Here is a 19,830-nt window from a genome sequence, read left to right as displayed (position 1 = left end):
GTGTCGACTCCCTAGAGAGTGACATCACCATTACAGGCAATTGCTCCGCCTCCTCACCAACATCGTCCTCATACATGTCGACACACACGTACCGACACCCAGCACACACACAGGGAATGCTCTGATAGAGGACAGGACCCCACTAGCCCTTTGGGGAGACAGAGGGAGAGTTTGCCAGCACACACCAAAACGCTATAATTATACAGGGACAACCTTTATATAAGTGTTTTCCCCTTATAGCATCTTAATATATAATCATATCGCCAAATAAGTGCCCCCCCTCTCTGTTTTAACCCTGTTTCTGTAGTGCAGTGCAGGGGAGAGCCTGGGAGCCTTCCCACCAGCAGTTCTGTGAGGGAAAATGGCGCTGTGTGCTGAGGAGAATAGACCCCGCCCCCTTTTCGGCGGGCTTCTTCTCCCGTTTTTCTGACAACCTGGCAGGGGTTAAATACATCCATATAGCCCCAGAGGCTATATGTGATGTATTTTTAGCCAGTATAGGTATTTTCATTGCTGCCCAGGGCGCCCCCCCCAGCGCCCTGCACCCTCAGTGACCGTTGGTGTGAAGTGTGCTGAGAGCAATGGCGCACAGCTCCAGTGCTGTGCGCTACCTCATGAAGACTGAGAAGTCTTCAGCCGCCGATTTCTGGACCTCTTCTCTCTTCAGCATCTGCAAGGGGGTCGGCGGCGCGGCTCCGGTGACCCATCCAGGCTGTACCTGTGATCGTCCCTCTGGAGCTAGTGTCCAGTAGCCTAAGAAGCCAATCCATCCTGCACGCAGGTGAGTTCACTTCTTCTCCCCTAAGTCCCTCGTTGCAGTGAGCCTGTTGCCAGCAGGACTCACTGAAAATAAAAAACCTAATAAAACTTTTACTCTAAGCAGCTCTTTAGGAGAGCCACCTAGATTGCACCCTTCTCGGCCAGGCACAAAAACCTAACTGAGGCTTGGAGGAGGGTCATAGGGGGAGGAGCCAGTGCACACCACCTGATCCTAAAGCTTTTACTTTTGTGCCCTGTCTCCTGCGGAGCCGCTATTCCCCATGGTCCTGACGGAGTCCCCAGCATCCACTTAGGACGTCAGAGAAAATGCTCTGTTCCTGGACTTTGATGGTAATGTATGATTGCCATCACCTGTGGGGAAACACCTTTCTTATCAATTAACTAGCTCACCACAGGCGATGGTAGATGCTAAATCATGCCTCCCAACATGACCCTCTCCAGGAGGGACACAATGCTCTGCTCCTGGACTTTTCTCTTAATTTATGATTGCCCCCCTCTCCTCTGTCCCCCTGCGCCGCTCCAAACCCCAACCCTGGCACACCAAACTAACACGTTTCTTACAAAAATGCTCACGCTCCGCTGAACACTCCTGGAGGAAATCTCACTCTCTGCTGGACTTCCTCCATTTCAAGTTTATTCTCTCCTCCTACAGCTCTGCTCTTTCCCTCGCCAAGCAATCCTTTTTCCAAGCACTCATCTCTTCTCAGTCCTCCTGTCCACGCCGTCTCTTTGAAACTTTCAACACTCTCCTTCGCCCCCCTCCTCCTCCCCTCCCATCCTCCCTCACTGACACTGACTTTGCCTCCTTCTTCATCTCCAAAATTGAGGACATTCAACACAACATCTCCCGCCGTCACCCCTCTGCTACCCCCCTGCCCCCTTTATCCCTCCCCTCCATCAATCCCACCCTGTCCGCCTTTCGTCCCACTTCAGAAAAGGAAGTCCACTCCCTCAACTTATCCTCCCCCACTCCACCTGCCCCCTGGACCCCCTTCCCTCCCGTCTTCTCCGCTCCCTCTCCCCCACTGCCTGCTCCCACCTTGCTCACCTCTTTAACCTGTCCCTCTCTACCGGCATCTTCCCCTCGCCATTCAAACATGCTCTGGTCTCACCTATTCTCAAAAAACCCAACCTCGACCCCTCATCACCCACTAACTACCACCCCATCTCTCTTCTCCCTTTCGCCTCCAAATTACTTGAATGACTAGTCTACAGCCGTCTCACAAGCTACCTTTCTGACAACTCCATCCTCGATCCACTACAATCTGGCTTTTGCCCACTCCACTCAACTGAGACTGCCCTGGTGAAAGTACCAATGACCTGCTTTCAGCCAAATCCAGGGGCTACTTCTCTCTGCTCATCCTTCTGGACCTCTCTGCTGCCTTTGACACCGTAGATCATCCTCTCCTCCTCCGCACACTCCAAAACGCTGGCCTCTCTAGCACTGTCCTTGACTGGTTTTCTTCTTACCTAACTAACCGCTCCTTCTCTGTGTCTGCCTCCAGCACCACCTCACACCCTTCCATCCTTCCTGTTGGTGTCCCTCAGGGTTCTGTCCTTGGACCCCTTCTGTTCTCCCTGTACACCTCTTCCCTGGGTGCGCTCATTAACTCATTTGGCCTTCAATACCACCTCTATGCCGATGACACACAACTCTACCTCTCATCTCCTGATCTGTCCTCCTCTGTCCTCTGCCAGGTTTCCAGCTGCCTCTCCGCAATCTCCTCCTGGATGTCTGAACGCTCTCTAAAGCTCAACATGGACAAAACTGAACTCATCATTTTCCCCCCATCCAGAGCAACACCCCCGACCAATATCTCCATCATTGTTGACAACACCACCATCTGCCCCGTTCCCCAACTCCGCTGCTTGGGCGTCACTCTTGACTCCTCCCTCTCCTTTGCACCCCACATCCAAGCTCTGGCACAATCCTGTCGTTTCCAGCTACGCAACATTGCTCGTATCAGGCCATATCTCTCCCAGAGTGCAACTAAACTCATCATCCACTCACTGGTCATCTCACGACTTGACTACTGCAATGTTCTCCTCACTGGCCTCGCTTGCTCCCATCTTGCTCCCCTCCAATCTGTCCTGAACTCCGCAGCTAGGCTAATCTTCCTCTCCCGCCGCACCACATCTGCCACTCCCCTTCGACAAAATCTACACTGGCTCCCATTCCCTTACAGAATCCTCTTCAAACTCCTCACCCTCACATACAAGGCCATCTCTAATTCCACTGCTCCCTACATCTCCAACCTCCTTTCCCTTCATACTCCCTCCCGCCCCCTACGGTCGACTAATGACCGTCGCCTCTTCACCGCCCTGGTCACTGCTTCCCATGCACGAGTTCAGGATTTTGCCCGTGCTGCACCCCTTCAGTGGAACGCACTCCCACGCTCCATTAGACTCTCCCCGACCTTGCAAAGCTTCAAACGGGCACTAAAAACCCACCTATTCATCAAAGCATACCCTCCCGATGCATAACCCAGTGCTGAAGCCGCGCCTCCACCCCCCTGCCTCATGCCGTGAACAACTCAGCTTTGCTTGCATACTGCCATCTGGCTACCTCCCACTTGCCTGCACCTCTTGTCCTCTGTCTGTCGCCCCTCCCCACTAGATTGTTAGCTCTTCAGAGCAGGGCCCTCTTTCCTCTTGTTATCTAAGCCCTCGTCTCGACACATTTCACTCGCAGCTCTCCCCTACTCAATGACCATCTTTATCCTGCTAGTATAGGCTCATCTCCATCTATGGCCACCAGCCTCTAGTAGTACGATGATCACTCCATCAATACTTACATCTTAGCTGTATTATGTCTTGAGAACGTGTGGTGCTCTGTTACCTTTACTCTATTTCTGTTATTTATTTACTATAATGTTATGTTTTGTCTCCCTGTACTGTCCTTTGTACGGCGCTGCGAAACACATGTGGCGCCTTATAAATAAAATGAAATAATAATAATAATAATTGCCGGCACCTGTGTTGAACAGGTTAATGGCTAAGAAAGGTTTTTCAGTACAGGTGCTGGCAATCATAAATTAAGAGGGAAGTCCAGGAGCAGAGCATTCTGTCCCTCCTGGAGAGGGTCATGTTGGGAGGTATGCCCTTAGCCCACTTGATTCTAGCATCTACCCTGTAGGTTAGTGTGGTTGTGTCTATGTTCACTTCGTGTTCAGGACCGGGAAGTGACAGCACGAAAGGGCAGTAGATGACTTCCGCCCGCTATCAGAAAGTGGCCCGTCCTTGCTCCGCCCCTGACGTCACAGGTCCCTTAGCCCACTAGGATTTAGCCATACCTCCCAAGCTAGAATCAAGTGGGCTAAGGGACCTTTTCCGTAAGGGGGAGGAGTTACGACGCAAGGGGGAGGAGCTAGGCCAGCGGGATAGTTCCTCTACTATCCACGCCACCAACTATTACCTTTAGTAATTAGGTGGTGAGCGAAGCGGAGCGGAGCGAGCCACCGTGCCCGAAGCGTGGCGAGCGAAGCGAGCCCGCGAGGGTACTTTTCGGGTACCCTGTTCGCCCGTAGCTCCTCCCCCTGGTGACGTAGCTCCTCCCCTCAATACGTCACAAGGTCCCTTCAGCCCCTCCGATATAGAACCAACCCTACGTACAGTACACGGGCGGCAGCCCCTGTGCGAGTCTGTACGCACAGAGAGCACGCGCCGTATCTCTAAAGCGACGGCGGCCAATCACAAACGCTCTTTCATCATGAACCCCCGCCTTACTTGTGCCTGACGTCAGGGGTCACCGGAGAAGGATCCGCCCACCTGTACGCAGCGCCCAGTGACAGAGGGCGTGTCCCTCTCACCACTTCCGCCCCTCCGCCTTTGTAGGAGACCCCGTGGCCGAGCGTGATTCTCTTTCTCGCCCGGCAGCGCAAGATGGCGGACACTAAGGTGAGGTGCTCCGGCCGGGTGGTCGCTGTGTCTGCTCCCGGGGCACCCACGGTGCGGGGCGGCGGTGAGGCCAGCTCGGTGGGGAGCTCACTGGTGCTCTCCGGCGGCTGAAGCGTCCTGTTGTGTCTCTGGGCGGGAGGGGTAGGCCTCGGCCTGGCGGTCTCGCGTGAGAGTGAGGCCCACGTATGGGCAGGTAGAGCGCGGCAGCACCCTGATCCCCGTGATCCGCTGCGGACGGTATCGGACGTGGGTGGCAGCGCTGTGTGGCCTGAGCTCCAGCAGTCGCAGCCAGCATGTGTCTTGTGTGGCACTACAGGTTCCAGGAGTGTGTGGTGTGACTTCTAGTTCTGTCCCTGTAGGTATCCATAGCTTCCTGCGTCCATGAGTGCGGCTCTCTATGCAGGCAGCTGCTCCTGTGTGCTGAGGCTGGTCCTCCTGTCGGGGTGCCTGGTGCCGTACATGGCAGGCTGCTGGTCCTCCGTACTCTGTGCTGGCAGTGTCCTGGGCTGAGTATATGGCTAACAGTCACTGGGACACTGTCTTCCCATCCGACCCTTGCCATGACATGTGACAGTCTTTATACAATACCTAGTGGTCTATGCACTAAGCTTTGGATAGTGATGAGGTACCAGCCAATCAGCTCCTGACTGTCATGTTACAAACTATTTGCAAATGACAGACACGAGCTGATTGGTTGGTACTTTCTTTATCCACTTTATCTCTCTCCAAGGCTTGGTACATAGACCATCCTGTGCTTTTTCAGCGTTTCCTCTAACTACTAACTTATGTTTATTAGGGTCAATTTAGTGATTGGAGAACTAGGCAGTGTCTGATTCTGCATTAGAATACCTACAACGGCACACCAAATGGCTCCAAAATCATGCTTTCATTTCCAGACCCATGGTGTTCATTAGAACATCTTAGGGCTGCCATAATTGAGAACACTAAATTGCCAGGTCACCTGCAATTGATTTGACTTATTAGTGGAATCATTCTTTTTAACCTGTCTGAGTAACTGTAGTATGGCTCACCTTTTAGCATACATGTGGTTATTTTGTTATGCTGAACAGGAAAACAAAATTAGTTGGTGCAAATTGAAATAAGAACTAATATGGGGAATTGCTTGAGGTGCTTGTGCATTAGGGTACCCATAGCCAGTACACTAAGCTGTGCTGTAACTATATCATGATGTGTTGCACATGTACCCAGCTGGATGTCAGTGCTGCAGTATACCTGTTTTATTTCTACGGTGGTAACTTTGGAGCCAATGCCTTAATTGTCACTTCACACCATGCACACTTAGCAATAGGTCAGCACTGTGGCTGTTAGCAATGTTTAATATTTACTAATATGTAGTGTGCTATGTGGTGTCTTCTCTATAGAGGCATTATTGCTTTTATTTAAAACCACCTCCCCTTTTGCCCAGGCTGTTTCTTATGTTACTGCGGCATCAGCTTATATAAGCGTCTGATTGCAATGCATATCCTGTCTATAAATACCTAAAATATGTCAGAGAAATACATATTTTCTCTGGCTTCTGTAATGCCCATGTAATTTTAATGATGACAAACTTTGATTTCTTCCCAAGGCCAAGAAGGCGCCTGTAATTAAAAACGTGGTCGGCCTCCCAGGCTTCTACAAGAACTCCCGTGGAGGTGTCAAGTCTTCAAATCAGGTAAATGTACTACGTGCTTGTATGGCCAGCTTTAAGGTCATATGTTTGCATTCATAGCTATCAAATGTTTTGTCTGCAGACTAGAAGTGGTGGGTTTTGGAGTCCTTTTATTCCAGAGCTGGATCCATGCTGTTGGTAATAGCCTTTGGTGGTTTTGCTGTGTCTGGGAGCATTTGGTTTCCTCTCCTGACACTTATTCCCTTGTGCTTTGGGCTGAATGTTGGTTTTCTGAATTGTGGTACTTGTGGAAATGTATTGGTCTTTCACCCCCTAAGTTCTGTTCCTTATCTGGATCTAAGCATTACATCACATACAGATACTAAACGTGTATCTACAATTAGATTAGTTAAACTTTCATTTTACATGTATATTGTTGCAACTGTGCAATAAGCCTTTTACTGGTCTACCCAGGCCAGGTGTCGCAGGTCGCTAGCAACTTAACCCTTCGGCCCAGGGTCCCTGCCCCCCAACAACACAATGTCGGCAAGTGTATGCACTTGCTGCATGCAGGGTCCCATCGACAGCGTTGGCAGGCAGGGTAGACATTGCTAGGTGTGTACCCTGCTTAAGATCTCTGCATGCAGTGTTCACAGTATGTGAAGGCTAATACCAAAGACTGAGGTTCCTAAACTCAAGGCATGGTTATGTCCAGGTTTTAAGTATATCCATACTTGGCCACAGGTGAGTTAATTAGTACCTAAGTCAATTTGATTTAACAAGCTGTGCTAAGCCATGGATATCTTTAAAACCTGGACTGTTAAGTTGCCTTGAGGACCGAGGTTACCACTTATTAAGGGAAAGATGTTTCGCTTATGTTCCTGCGCATCTCTATGGTACAGGAATGTAAATTGAAGATACATGGCCACGGAGTGCCTTAACAATGTTCTGGAGGCACAGCCTGGAAAAATTAATTGCCCTCTGTAATCAGAATGAAGTCACCTGTGTTCAATCATGGGTATCGCTAATATGTGGAGTGTGCCTTGAATGGAACTTGGTGAAAGCCTGATGTAGAGATTTAATGCAGCCTTGTCAGTGATGATCCTTGTGTTTGAGTTTCACGACTATGAAACCAGTCACATGCACTACCATCTGAGACGGCCAGATGCGTTATACACAGATTGCTGCACTTTGTTGCCCATGCTTGATGCATTTGTTTTTTTTTTTATCTACAGGTTCTGGTTATTGATGGGAGAGGACATCTACTTGGCCGTCTTGCTGCTATTGTTGCTAAACAAGTTCTGCTTGGTAAGTGTCCAGGCTTATAACAGGTTGTTTTGTTTGGTGTAACTGGTCAGTGATGAAACTAATTTTTCTCGTTTGAGTTTAACGACTATGCGATAACTACATGCACTACCATCTGAGACCAGTATCCCTCAGAGCTGAATGCTGGTGCTATAATGTTCTGTGTATGCCAGATTCTAAATGGTTATTTTTCTCCTGTATTTTAGGGCGCAAAGTTGTAGTTGTGAGATGTGAAGGAATCAACATTTCTGGCAACTTCTACAGAAACAAACGTGAGTTTCCAATGTTCTTGTGTTCTCAAATATGGTGCTTTTCTTTATTCCCCACCAGGGCTGCCATGCCTCTTTATGGAGATCTCTCTCCTTGCCAGAAATGATGTTCCCACATATAGAGGCTACATATTTCTGCTTCATAACTGCCCCACAATGGACTTTGCTTTCCTGCAAATAGCCATTAGGCATTAAGTAACAAAGCTTGTGTCTGCTGCAACCTCTATTCTGACTGTCCTCTATACAATATATTCAGCTATTCTTTCTATCTTGGATCATATAGACTGATTGTTTCAATACAATTACAAATAGTGTAACACTTTATTGACGTGACAATGCGTGTGGTATGTCATACAGTAAATGAGGTTCATATTTCAGCTGGTAGTACAGTAACTGAGCGGTGTTATGGTCTGATTTTTACAAAAATGTTAATGCTTTGACTCCTAAGATCAGTTGTAGGCTGCTGCTCTGGTTTTGTGCTGGGTCTCTCCCAGAAGTTAACACTCCTTTACTTTAGGTTAGTAACTATTTAGGTCAGTTGTTCTCAACCATAATTTTCTCATGTTTTGAGGAAGTGGGTCAGAATTACTTCCCCATTTAAATAGGTTTAATGAACTATACATTAAAGAGATTCATAAAACATGACCTGTTAGTGCTTGAGGAATGGAGTTGAGAACTCCTGATTGGGATCTCAGTGAGTACAAATGGCTGTTTGAATATTAGTAATGGTTGGGGGGCCATGAGCCTAATTAAATGTTTCCTGGGCCGTTCTCTGCTCCTGGCCTCAATGACTAGCGTGAGTTTGCCTCATTGGATAACATAGTACCAATGGGTGGTGCTGGCAAGTAAAATTGGATTTAGCAGCTATTTTAGACATGCGATTCTTACTGTTTACCTGCCCTCTTCTCCCTTTCATTGAAAGCATATTGTGTATTGTGACTTTGGTTTCCAATCGACTGTTATAAAGTCTACAAGAAGTTTCCCAAACTCCACCATTACAGTCAAGATGTTATAGGATATACATGCTTGAGCACAGATGCCTTAATTAGCACCACAGTTAAATGGATTTAACAAACAGGGCTCATCCATGGATAGTGTTAAAACCTTGACTGTAATGGTGAAGTTTGGGACCCTCTTGGCTACAGTACATTAGTGTTTAAAGAAATCTCAGAATACTGGACTTGCAGGTGCATTCTTACACAGAACTGTCCTTCCTCCAACAGTTAAATACCTTTCTTTCCTGCGGAAACGCATGAACACAAACCCTTCCCGTGGGCCATACCACTTCAGAGCACCCAGCCGCATCTTCTGGAGGACTGTCCGAGGTAAATTGGATCATTAGTTTATCGGTTGTTTCTCACTTTGAGGTTACCTTTTGTATATGACTGCTTGGGTTCCTGCCACTGAAACTATTTCCCTTTGTACTCAGGAATGCTTCCACACAAGACTAAGCGAGGACAGGCAGCTTTGGAGAGACTAAAGGTCTTTGATGGCATCCCCCCTCCTTATGACAAGGTATAAAGACATGAAGGTGAATCATTAGTATGACAGCTGTAATTGTGTATCAAACTATTTACACTTATTTTTGTAGAGGAAGCGTATGGTGGTTCCAGCTGCCCTGAAAATTGTGCGCCTGAAGCCAACACGTAAGGTAGGTAATGTGGCTTATAGCAGGATGCATTAAGCCCTGGTTGAGTTGACTGCTGTTATGATCTTGGTTTGCTCTTAGGGATTCCTATAAGCCATGGGTCTTATGACTGAACTACAATCTAAATGGGTGTTCTGTCTTCCCTGTAGTACGCCTTCCTTGGCCGCCTTGCCCATGAAGTTGGCTGGAAGTACCAGGCAGTGACTGCCACTCTGGAAGAAAAGAGGAAGGAGAAGGCCAAGATGTACTATGGCAAGAAGAAGCTGGTCATGGTATGTATTGGCACTCACTGGCTGCTGTATTAGTGGCATTTAGGGGGGAATCTGTTCTGTGCTCAGTGCTGCTGGTAATTGCTGCACATATATCAGCCAGTTACAGTAGTGGTTATGTCACAAGTGTTTCCTAACGCCTATAATTACTCTTGATAAGCCTATTGGTACCCTAATAAAACAAGATAGGTCTCTATTAAACCACAAAGGTTTTCCCCAGCACACCTAAATATCCGCAATAAGACTTGATTAGAAAATGCAAAGATCTTAGTTGCATAAGTTTGCAAAGATGGTTAAGCCACCAGGCAGCGTCAAAACTTCTGATACTGGTGGCTTCAATGCTGTGGGGTAATAGCACCCACTCCGGGTAGTATAACTGCTTACTGTTATGTTACATGATAACTCGTACAACAATATAGATCTAAACTAGCTGAGTACCTGTGCTTCGCTACGGGTTTTCAAGTATAATCAGATTTTATTGTAAGAGAATCTGTAGACTTCTCTTCACAACGGGATATACCTAAAGTTAACTGGTTAGTTTATCACAGAAGATCAGCAATTGGACTTAAACAGGATATGCTCCACCTGCCGCTGCCAATCAAAAGGCTGGCGCCGAGGAGAATAGGTTGTCTCCTTCTGTCCCGTCCCTGCTCAGTGCTGTAAATGCTGGGATGACAGGCTAAGCTCCACCCACTATGTTAAATATGTAAAATTTCCGTGTTTGGCTTTTCGCTCTCCTTATGGCTCCTCCTTTGAGGTAATAAGGTAAAAGATTTTTGCACAACACTTCAGGTCACTGGGACATTTTGTTTTTCACCCCCCCCCCCCCCCCCATGCTGATGGGGGCTGAACTTGGACTGAAACTGCATCAGGAGTGTCACTATTCATCTTGGTGACCCTGAAAACTGTTTTTACATGTTGCCCCCTTCCCACCCCTAGGGCTGTCTTACCCCCACAGTATATATTTTCCACAGTATTTTTTTTTTTTTTTCCAGATTGTAAATTGTGTACCAAGTTTGGTGTAAATTTCTCCAGCCATTCCAGAGTTATGCTGGAACATACATACACACATCCAGTTTTATATGTAGAGCTAACTCACCTGCAGTCAACCCAAGATCCTCCAAATGGCACTACATGAACCAGCATACACTCCAAATGCTTGTGCCATGTAGGCTTCTCATTATAGTAATATAAAGTGGTAGCTACCCAATCAACACACTAAAACAAAGTTGCACTTAACTATATAAAGTGCAAGTGTTAAGTTTTCTGTCCATTCAGTGGAAATTGGCAAACTACACATTTCTTTGTATCAATCTCCCAGTCTATGAATGCTGGATTGAAGTGATAGCCACCTGCTCAGCTATAAAACTGATACATATGGACAGTCTCTAGACCAGGCCTGGCCAACCTGTGGCTCTCCAGCTGTTGTAAAACTACAAGTCCCATCATGCCTTGCCACAGTTTTGCTATTAGGGAATGCTAAAACTGTGGCAGAGAATGCTGGGATGTGTAGTTTCACAACATCTGGCCAACCTGTGGCTCTCCAGGCCTGCTCTATACATTAGTTACATATTTGCTATAACATGACCTCTTAATTTGGGTGTAGTACATGATGCCAGCGCTTGGGATCCTGACCGCCAACAGGCAGCAGGGCGAGTGCAAAAGAGCCCCTTGCGAGCGCAACACGCTATTTTTTTTTTCCTCCAAGGGTGTTGTGGACACCCCAAGTGGGAGAATAGCTGTCGGTATGCCGGCTGTCGGTGTAGTGAGCATCGGGATCCCAACAGCCAGCATATCAAATGCATCCCCTTAATCTTCCCCCTCAGCTTAATGTGGTCATCTGCAGAATGATCGTGCTGCATTAGGTTTGTGATGGACAGGCTTTATGTAACTTAGTGGCACAACTAGTGTCGAATTGCAGGGCTGTGCTGCCAGTGATCTGTACTACACAACACTGCTTGTGATAATTGCACTGAAGTATTAATATCTAATGCATTCTATTCTAATACCATGATCTGCCATTGGTCAGACCATGTCTGTGGCTGCCTAACTGGATGGTGGCCAGTAGTACAACGTAGATTAATTTATCTTATTTTCCGATTTCCAGAAATTGAAGAAACAGGCAGAGAAGAACGTCGAAAGCAAAATTGCAAAATACACAGAAGTCCTGAAGCAGTATGGTGTCCTAGTCTAAATACCCGCACAGTTTCGGAATAAAGATTTAAAGAAACTTTGAGCGTGGTGATCTTTCATGGCTCTCTAATCAGTCTACATTAATCCTTGCTTTCATGTAGTAAGAACCTTGTGGGTGGGGAGTGGTGTCTGGGCAGCAAAATACCTCTATAAACTGGCTAATAGGGGGCATAAGATGCCCAGGCACAGCCCTACCCCCACCAGTATAAATATTACAAACAGTCTCTGAGGTAAAAAGGGTGGAGCTTCTTCCTCAGGCAGACGGCACACTGCTCAGTACCATTTTCTCTAACGTCCTAGTGGATGCTGGGACTCCGTCAGGACCATGGGGAATAGCGGGCTCCGCAGGAGACAGGGCACATCTAAAAAAAGCTTTTAGGTCACATGGTGCGTACTGGCTCCTCCCCCTATGACCCTCCTCCAAGCCTCAGTTAGGTTTTTGTGCCCGTCCGAGAGGGTGCAATCTAGGTGGCTCTCCTAAAGAGCTGTTTAGAAAAGTTTTTTTTTTAGGTTTCAATCTCAGTGATTCCTGCTGGCAACAGGATCACTGCATCGAGGGACTTAGGGGAGAGATTTCCAACTCACCTGCGTGCAGGATGGATTGGAGTCTTAGGCTACTGGACACTTAGCTCCAGAGGGAGTCGGAACACAGGTCAGCCTGGGGTTCGTCCCGGAGCCGCGCCGCCGATCCCCCTTACAGACGCTGAAGAGACGGCAGAACGGAGGTCCGGAAAGCAGGCGGCAGAAGACTCCTCAGTCTTCTTGAAGGTAGCGCACGGCAGCTGTGCGCCATTGTTGTCACACGGCTCACTGACTCAGTCACGGAGGGTGCAGGGCGCTGCTGGGGGCGCCCTGGGCAGCAATATAATTACCTTTAGTGGCAAAATAAATACATCACATATAGCCATTAAGGCTATATGTATGTATTTTAACCCAGGCCAGTTTCTTAAAAACCGGGGAAAAGCCCGCCGAAAAAGGGGCGGAGCTTATTCTCCTCAGCACTCAGCGCCATTTTCCTGCTCAGCTCTGCTGGTGAGGAAGGCTCCCAGGTCTCTCCCCTGCACTGCACTACAGAAACAGGGTAACAAAGAGAAGGGGGGCATAAATTGGCGATATTTATATATTAAGAGCGCATATATAGTAAACAACACCTTCTAGGGTTGTTTATATACATTTATAGCGCTTTTGGTGTGTGCTGGCAAACTCTCCCTCTGTCTCCCCAAAGGGCTAGGGGGTCCTGTCTTCGATTAGAGCATTCCCTGTGTGGCTGCTGTGTGTCGGTACGTGTGTGTCGACATGTATGAGGACGATGTTGGTGTGGAGGCAGAGCAATTGCCGATGGTAATGTCACCCCCTAGGGAGTCGACACCGGAATGGATGGCTTTGGTTATGGAATTACGTGATAATGTCAGCACATTACAAAAGTCAGTTGACGAAATAAGACGCCCGGCAAACCAGTTAGTACCGGTTCAGGCGTCTCAGACACCGTCAGGGGCTGTAAAACGTCCTTTACCTCAGTCAGTCGACACGGGTACCGACACAGATGAATCTAGTGTCGACGGTGAAGAAACAAACGTATTTTCCAATAGGGCCACACGTTATATGATCACGGCAATGAAGGAGGCTTTGCAGATCTCTGATACTGCTGGTACCTCAAAAAGGGGTATTATGTGGGGGGTGAAAAAACTACCTGTATTTTTTCCAGAATCAGAGGAATTGAATGACGTGTGTGATGAAGCGTGGGTTAACCCCGATAGAAAACTGCTAATCTCCAAGAAGTTAATGGCATTATACCCTTTCCCACCAGAGGTTAGGGCGCGCTGGGAAACACCCCCTAGGGTGGATAAGGCGCTCACACGTTTATCAAAGCAAGTGGCGTTGCCGTCTCCTGATACGGCCGCCCTCAAGGATCCAGCAGATAGGAGGCTGGAAACTACACTGAAGAGTATATACACACATACTGGTGTTATACTGCGACCGGCAATAGCCTCAGCCTGGAGGTGCAGTGCTGGGGTAGTGTGGTTGGATTCTCTGACTGAAAATATTGATACCCTGGATAGGGACAGTATTTTATTGACTCTAGAGCAATTAAAGGATGCTTTCCTTTATATGCGAGATGCTCAGAGGGATGTTTGTACTCTAGCATCAAGAGTAAGCGCGATGTCCATATCTGCCAGAAGAAGTTTATGGACGCGACAGTGGTCAGGTGATGCGGATTCCAAGAGGCATATGGAAGTATTGCCATATAAAGGAGAGGAATTGTTTGGGGTCGGTCTTTCGGACCTGGTGGCCACGGCAACTGCCGGCAAATCCACTTTTTTACCTCAGACCCCCTCCCAACAGAAAAAGACACCGTCTTTTCAGCCGCAGTCCTTTCGCTCCTATAAAAAGCGACCAAAAGGACAGTCTTATCTGCCGCGAGGCAGAGGAAAGGGTAAGAAAGGGCAGCAAGCAGCCCCTGCCCAGGAACAGAAGCCCGCCCCGGCTTCTACAAAGCCATCAGCATGACGCTGGGGCTTTACAAGCGGACTCAGGAACGGTGGGGGGTCGACTCAAGATTTTCAGCAATCAATGGGTTCACTCACAAGTGGACCCGTGGGTCCTGCAGATAGTATCTCAGGGTTACATGCTGGAGTTCGAAAGGTCTCCCCCTCGCCGGTTCCTAAAGTCTGCTTTACCAACGTCTCCCTCAGAAAGGACGTCGGTTTTGGAAGCCATTCACAAGCTGTATTCTCAGCAGGTGATAGTCAAGGTACCCCTCCTACAACAGGGAAAGGGGTATTATTCCACACTATTTGTGGTACCGAAACCAGACGGTTCGGTAAGGCCTATTCTAAATCTGAAATCCTTGAACCTGTACATAAAGAAATTCAAGTTCAAGATGGAGTCACTCAGAGCAGTGATAGCGAATCTGGAAGAAGGAGACTTCATGGTGTCCTTGGACATAAAAGATGCTTATCTACATGTCCCGATTTACCCCTCACACCAAGGGTATCTCAGGTTCGTGATACAAGACTGTCATTATCAGTTTCAAACGCTGCCGTTTGGGTTGTCCACGGCCCCTCGGGTCTTTACCAAGGTAATGACCGAAATGATGGTTCTTCTACGAAGAAAAGGCGTATTAATTATCCCTTACTTGGACGATCTCCTGATAAGGGCAAAGTCCAGAGAACAGCTGGAAGTCGGTGTAGCGCTAACACAAGTAGTGCTTCAGCAACACGGGTGGATTCTAAATCTTCCAAAATCTCAATTGACCCCGACAACACATCTGCTGTTCCTGGGCATGATTCTGGACACGGTTCAGAAAAAGGTATTTCTCCCGGAAGAGAAAGCAAGGGAGTTATCCGAACTTGTCAAGAACCTCCTAAAACCAGGAACTGTGTCAGTACATCAATGCACAAGAGTCCTGGGAAAGATGGTGGCTTCGCACGAAGCGATTCCATTCGGCAGATTCCATGCACGAACATTTCAGTGGGATCTGCTGGACAAATGGTCCGGATCGCATCTGCACATGCATCAGCGGATAACACTGTCACCGAGAACAAGGTTGTCTCTCCTGTGGTGGTTGCAGACTGCCCATCTGTTAGTGGGCCGCAGATTCGGCATACAGGACTGGGTCCTGGTGACTACGGATGCCAGCCTACGAGGTTGGGGAGCAGTCACAAAGGGAAGAAACTTCCAGGGCGTGTGGTCAAACCTGGAGACGTCTCTTCACATAAATATACTGGAGCTAAGAGCGATCTACAATGCTCTAAGCCTGGCAAAATCGCTGCTTCAGGGTCAGCCGGTGTTGATCCAGTCCGACAACATCACGGCAGTCGCCCACGTAAACCGACAAGGCGGCACGAGAAGCAGGAGTGCAATGGCAGAAGCTGCAAGGATTCTGCGCTGGGCGGAGAATTATGTCGTAGCACTGTCAGCAGTGTTCATCCTGGGAGTGGACAACTGGGAAGCAGATTTCCTCAGCAGACACGACCTTCACCCGGGAGAGTGGGGACTTCATCCAGAAGTTTTCCACATGATTGTGAACCGTTGGGAAAAACCAAAGGTGGACATGATGGCGTCTCGCCTCAACAAAAAATTGGACAGGTATTGCGCCAGGTCAAGAGACCCTCAGGCAATAGCTGTGGACGCTCTGGTAACACCGTGGGTGTACCAGTCAGTGTATGTGTTCCCTCCTCTGCCTCTCATACCAAAGGTACTGAGAATTATACGGAAAAGAGGAGTAAGAACAATACTGGTAGCTCCGGACTGGCCAAGAAGAACTTGGTATCCGGAACTTCAAGAGATGCTCACGGAGGATCCGTGGCCTCTACCTCTAAGAAGGGATCTGCTTCAGCAGGGACCTTGTATGTTCCAAGACTTACCGCGGCTGCGTTTGACGGCATGGCGGTTGAACGCCGGATTCTAAAAGAGAAGGGCATTCCTGAGGAAGTTATTCCTACTTTAATTAAAGCCAGGAAAGAAGTGACCGCACAACATTATCACCGCATTTGGAGAAAATATGTTGCGTGGTGTGAGGCCAAGAAGGCTCCAACGGAAGAATTTCAATTGGGTCGATTCTTACATTTCCTGCAAGCAGGATTGTCTATGGGCCTCAAATTGGGGTCCATTAAAGTTCAAATTTCGGCCTTATCAATTTTCTTCCAGAAGGAATTGGCGTCAGTGCCTGAAGTACAAACTTTTGTCAAAGGTGTACTACATATACAACCCCCAATAGTGCCTCCAGTGGCACCGTGGGATTTGAACGTGGTTCTAAATTTTCTCAAATCTCATTGGTTTGAGCCTTTAAAATCGGTAGATTTAAAATACCTTACATGGAAGGTAATCATACTGTTGGCCCTGGCTTCAGCCAGGAGAGTTTCGGAGTTGGCAGCTTTGTCATACAAAAGCCCATATCTGATATTCCATTCGGACAGGGCAGAATTGAGGACACGTCCTCAATTTCTCCCTAAGGTGGTTTCGGCATTTCACTTGAACCAGCCTATTGTGGTGCCTGCGGCTGGACGTTGTCAGAGCATTACAAATATATATTTCAAGGACAGCTGGAGTCAGAAAATCTGACTCGTTGTTTACATTGTATGCACCCAACAAGTTGGGTGCTCCTGCGTCTAAACAGACGATTGCACGTTGGATATGTAGTACAATCCAACTTGCACATTCTGTGGCAGGCCTGCCACAGCCTAAATCTGTAAAGGCCCATTCCACAAGGAAAGTGGGCTCATCCTGGGCGGCTGCCCGAGGAGTCTCGGCATTACAACTTTGCCGAGCAGCTACGTGGTCAGTGGAGAACACGTTTGTAAAATTTTACAAATTTGATACTCTGGCTAAAGAGGACCTGGAGTTCTCTCATTCGGTGCTGCAGAGTCATCCGCACTCTCCCGCCCGTTTGGGAGCTTTGGTATAATCCCCATGGTCCTGACGGAGTCCCAGCATCCACTAGGATGTTAGAGAAAATAAGAATTTACTTACCGATAATTCTATTTCTCATAGTCCGTAGTGGATGCTGGGCGCCCATCCCAAGTGCGGATTGTCTGCAGTGCTTGTACATAGTTATTGTTACAAAAATCGGGTTATTACTGTTGTTGTGAGCCATCTGTTCAGAGGCTACTTCGTTTGTGTTATCATACTGTTAACTGGGTTCAGATCACAAGTTGTACGGTGTGATTGGTGTGGCTGGTATGAGTCTTACCCGGGATTCAAGATCCTTCCTTATTGTGTACGCTCGTCCGGGCACAGTACCTAACTGAGGCTTGGAGGAGGGTCATAGGGGGAGGAGCCAGTACGCACCATGTGACCTAAAAGCTTTTTTAGATGTGCCCTGTCTCCTGCGGAGCCCGCTATTCCCCATGGTCCTGACGGAGTCCCAGCATCCACTACGGACTATGAGAAATAGAATTATCGGTAAGTAAATTCTTATTTTCTCTCTCCCCTCAGGCTGCAGAGATATAGCTGGTCCTCCTCCACTTCTGACTACAAGTATTCAGGGTGTAAATAAGGGGGGCACAAAGCGATTTGGGTGCTTTACAAATGTGTTTTACTGTGTAAAGAGCGCTGCATGTCAGTGGGCATTCTGTGTTCAGACATTAAATACAGGCGCTGGGGTTGTGAGCTGGCTGCTCCTATACTGTGTCCCTCTGAAAGATTTTACTGTAGGTCTGTCCCCAAGTAAGTCCCAGTGTGTCTGTGAGTGCTGTACAAGTGTGAGGCATGTCTGAGGCAGGGAGTTCCTCCCCGGAGGAAGCCATTTTAGGTATACAGAGTTGTAATGTAGTGGCGCTACTGGCACACTAAGAGCCTGCATGGGTGAAAGAGCTACGTGAAAGTATGCATCTGATTAACCGTGGATTGGATAAGGCTGCATGCTGGAGAAAATCTGTGGAAGATGTGATTTTTCAGGATGCCGTTATTCCTTATGCGGGCTGCCCCTCTGGGTCACATAAGAGACCACTTGCAAATGTTTTAAACACTGATACTGACACGGATTCTGATTCTTGTGTCGACGATAGTGAATCCAGAGAGATGGATCATAAATTGGCAAAAAGTATACAATATGATTGTGGCTATAAGGGACGTGTTGGAGGTTACAGAAAGCACTCCTGTACCTCAGGAGAAAGCTTATTTATGTAAGGAAAAAAAATCCAAAGTCACGTTCCCTCCTTCACACGAACTAAATGCTCTGTTAGAAGGGATGTGGGTGAATCCTGATAAAAAAAATGTATTTCCAAAAGGATTCACATAGCTTATCCTTTCCCGGTTGAAGACAGGAAAAAATGGGAGTCACCCCCTGTGTTACAGTGCACTTTCCAGTTTGACTAAGGTAATTCTCCATGCTCCTGGCACGGCTTCTCTTAAAGAGCCGGCAGACCGCAAAATGGAAACGACATTGAAATCCATTTGTTACCAATGGTACACTGCTCAGGCCCACTATTGCCTGTGCATGGGTGAGTCGCGTTATTGAAAAATGGTCAGAAAGCGTGTCATCAGAAATTGACACGAATGATAAAGATGAGATACTCCTTAAGTTAGGGAATATCAAGGACACTGCCGCCTACATGCTGGAAGCAATGAAGGATATTGGACTCTCCAGTTCACAAGCCGCTACCATGGCAGTATCGGCTAGGCGGGCCTTATGGATTCGCTAGTGGAACGCGGATGCAGATTTTAAAAGAAACATGGAGGCTCTCCCATATAAAGGTGAAGCCGTATTTGTCGATGGCCTGGATGCGTTAGTCTCGGCGGCTACCGCAGGTAAGTCAACATTTCTCTAACGTCCTAAGTGGATGCTGGGACTCTGTAAGGACCATGGGGAATAGCGGCTTGAACTAGCTGGTGTGCACTGGCTCCTCCCCCTATGACCCTCCTCCAAGCCTCAGTTAGATTCTTGTGCCCGAACGAGAAGGGTGCATGCTAGGTGGCTCTCCTGAGCTGCTTAGAGTAAAAGTTTATTTTAGGTTTTTTATTTTCAGTGAGTCCTGCTGGCAACAGGCTCACTGCATCGTGGGACTAAGGGGAGAAGAAGCGAACTCACCTGCGTGCAGAGTGGATTGGGCTTCTTAGGCTACTGGACATTAGCTCCAGAGGGACGATCACAGGTTCAGCCTGGATGGGTCCCGGAGCCGCGCCGCCGGCCCCCTTACAGAGCCAGAAGAACGAAGAGGTCCGGTGAAATCGGCGGCAGAAGACGTTCCTGTCTTCAACTAAGGTAGCGCACAGCACTGCAGCTGTGCGCCATTGCTCTCAGCACACTTCACACTCCGGTCACTGAGGGTGCAGGGCGCTGGGGGGGAGCGCCCTGAGACGCAATAAAAACTGAAATACCTTAGGATGGCAAAAGAAATACATCACGTATAGCTC

At 48.0% G+C, this 19,830-nt stretch overlaps 1 protein-coding gene and 2 non-coding genes across 3 annotated transcripts; all 3 read left to right on the top strand.

The window, feature by feature from the left end:
* Nucleotides 1-4,570: 4,570 nt before the first annotated feature.
* On the top strand, nucleotides 4,571-12,010 carry RPL13A (ribosomal protein L13a). Its single transcript, XM_063940921.1, has 9 exons — nucleotides 4,571-4,677; nucleotides 6,266-6,352; nucleotides 7,525-7,597; nucleotides 7,801-7,866; nucleotides 9,087-9,188; nucleotides 9,293-9,378; nucleotides 9,455-9,514; nucleotides 9,661-9,783; nucleotides 11,888-12,010. Exons 1-9 carry the CDS (start codon nucleotides 4,663-4,665, stop codon nucleotides 11,972-11,974), a joined length of 699 nt encoding a protein of 232 aa, XP_063796991.1. The 5' UTR covers nucleotides 4,571-4,662; the 3' UTR covers nucleotides 11,975-12,010.
* LOC134959575 (small nucleolar RNA Z195/SNORD33/SNORD32 family) lies at nucleotides 7,378-7,451 on the top strand. The gene has a single exon (XR_010187585.1). It is a non-coding gene; the product is annotated as a small nucleolar RNA Z195/SNORD33/SNORD32 family (small nucleolar RNA).
* On the top strand, nucleotides 7,640-7,719 carry LOC134959574 (small nucleolar RNA Z195/SNORD33/SNORD32 family). Its single transcript, XR_010187584.1, has one exon. It is a non-coding gene; the product is annotated as a small nucleolar RNA Z195/SNORD33/SNORD32 family (small nucleolar RNA).
* Nucleotides 12,011-19,830: the final 7,820 nt, after the last annotated feature.

This window comes from Pseudophryne corroboree, chromosome 9 (assembly GCF_028390025.1).
Source record: "Pseudophryne corroboree isolate aPseCor3 chromosome 9, aPseCor3.hap2, whole genome shotgun sequence".
Lineage (NCBI taxonomy): Eukaryota > Metazoa > Chordata > Amphibia > Anura > Myobatrachidae > Pseudophryne > Pseudophryne corroboree.
Note: the sequence above shows the minus strand (reverse complement) of the source record. Positions and strands in the feature narration are given on the sequence as shown.

What these genes read in the sequence shown, in the direction of transcription:
- RPL13A (XM_063940921.1), top strand. An exon ending in CAACTTCTACAGAAACAAAC is followed by an intron (nt 7,867 to 9,086) that starts GTGAGTTTCCAA and finishes TTCCTCCAACAG; the next exon opens with TTAAATACCTTTCTTTCCTG. An exon ending in CTTCTGGAGGACTGTCCGAG is followed by an intron (nt 9,189 to 9,292) that starts GTAAATTGGATC and finishes CTTTGTACTCAG; the next exon opens with GAATGCTTCCACACAAGACT.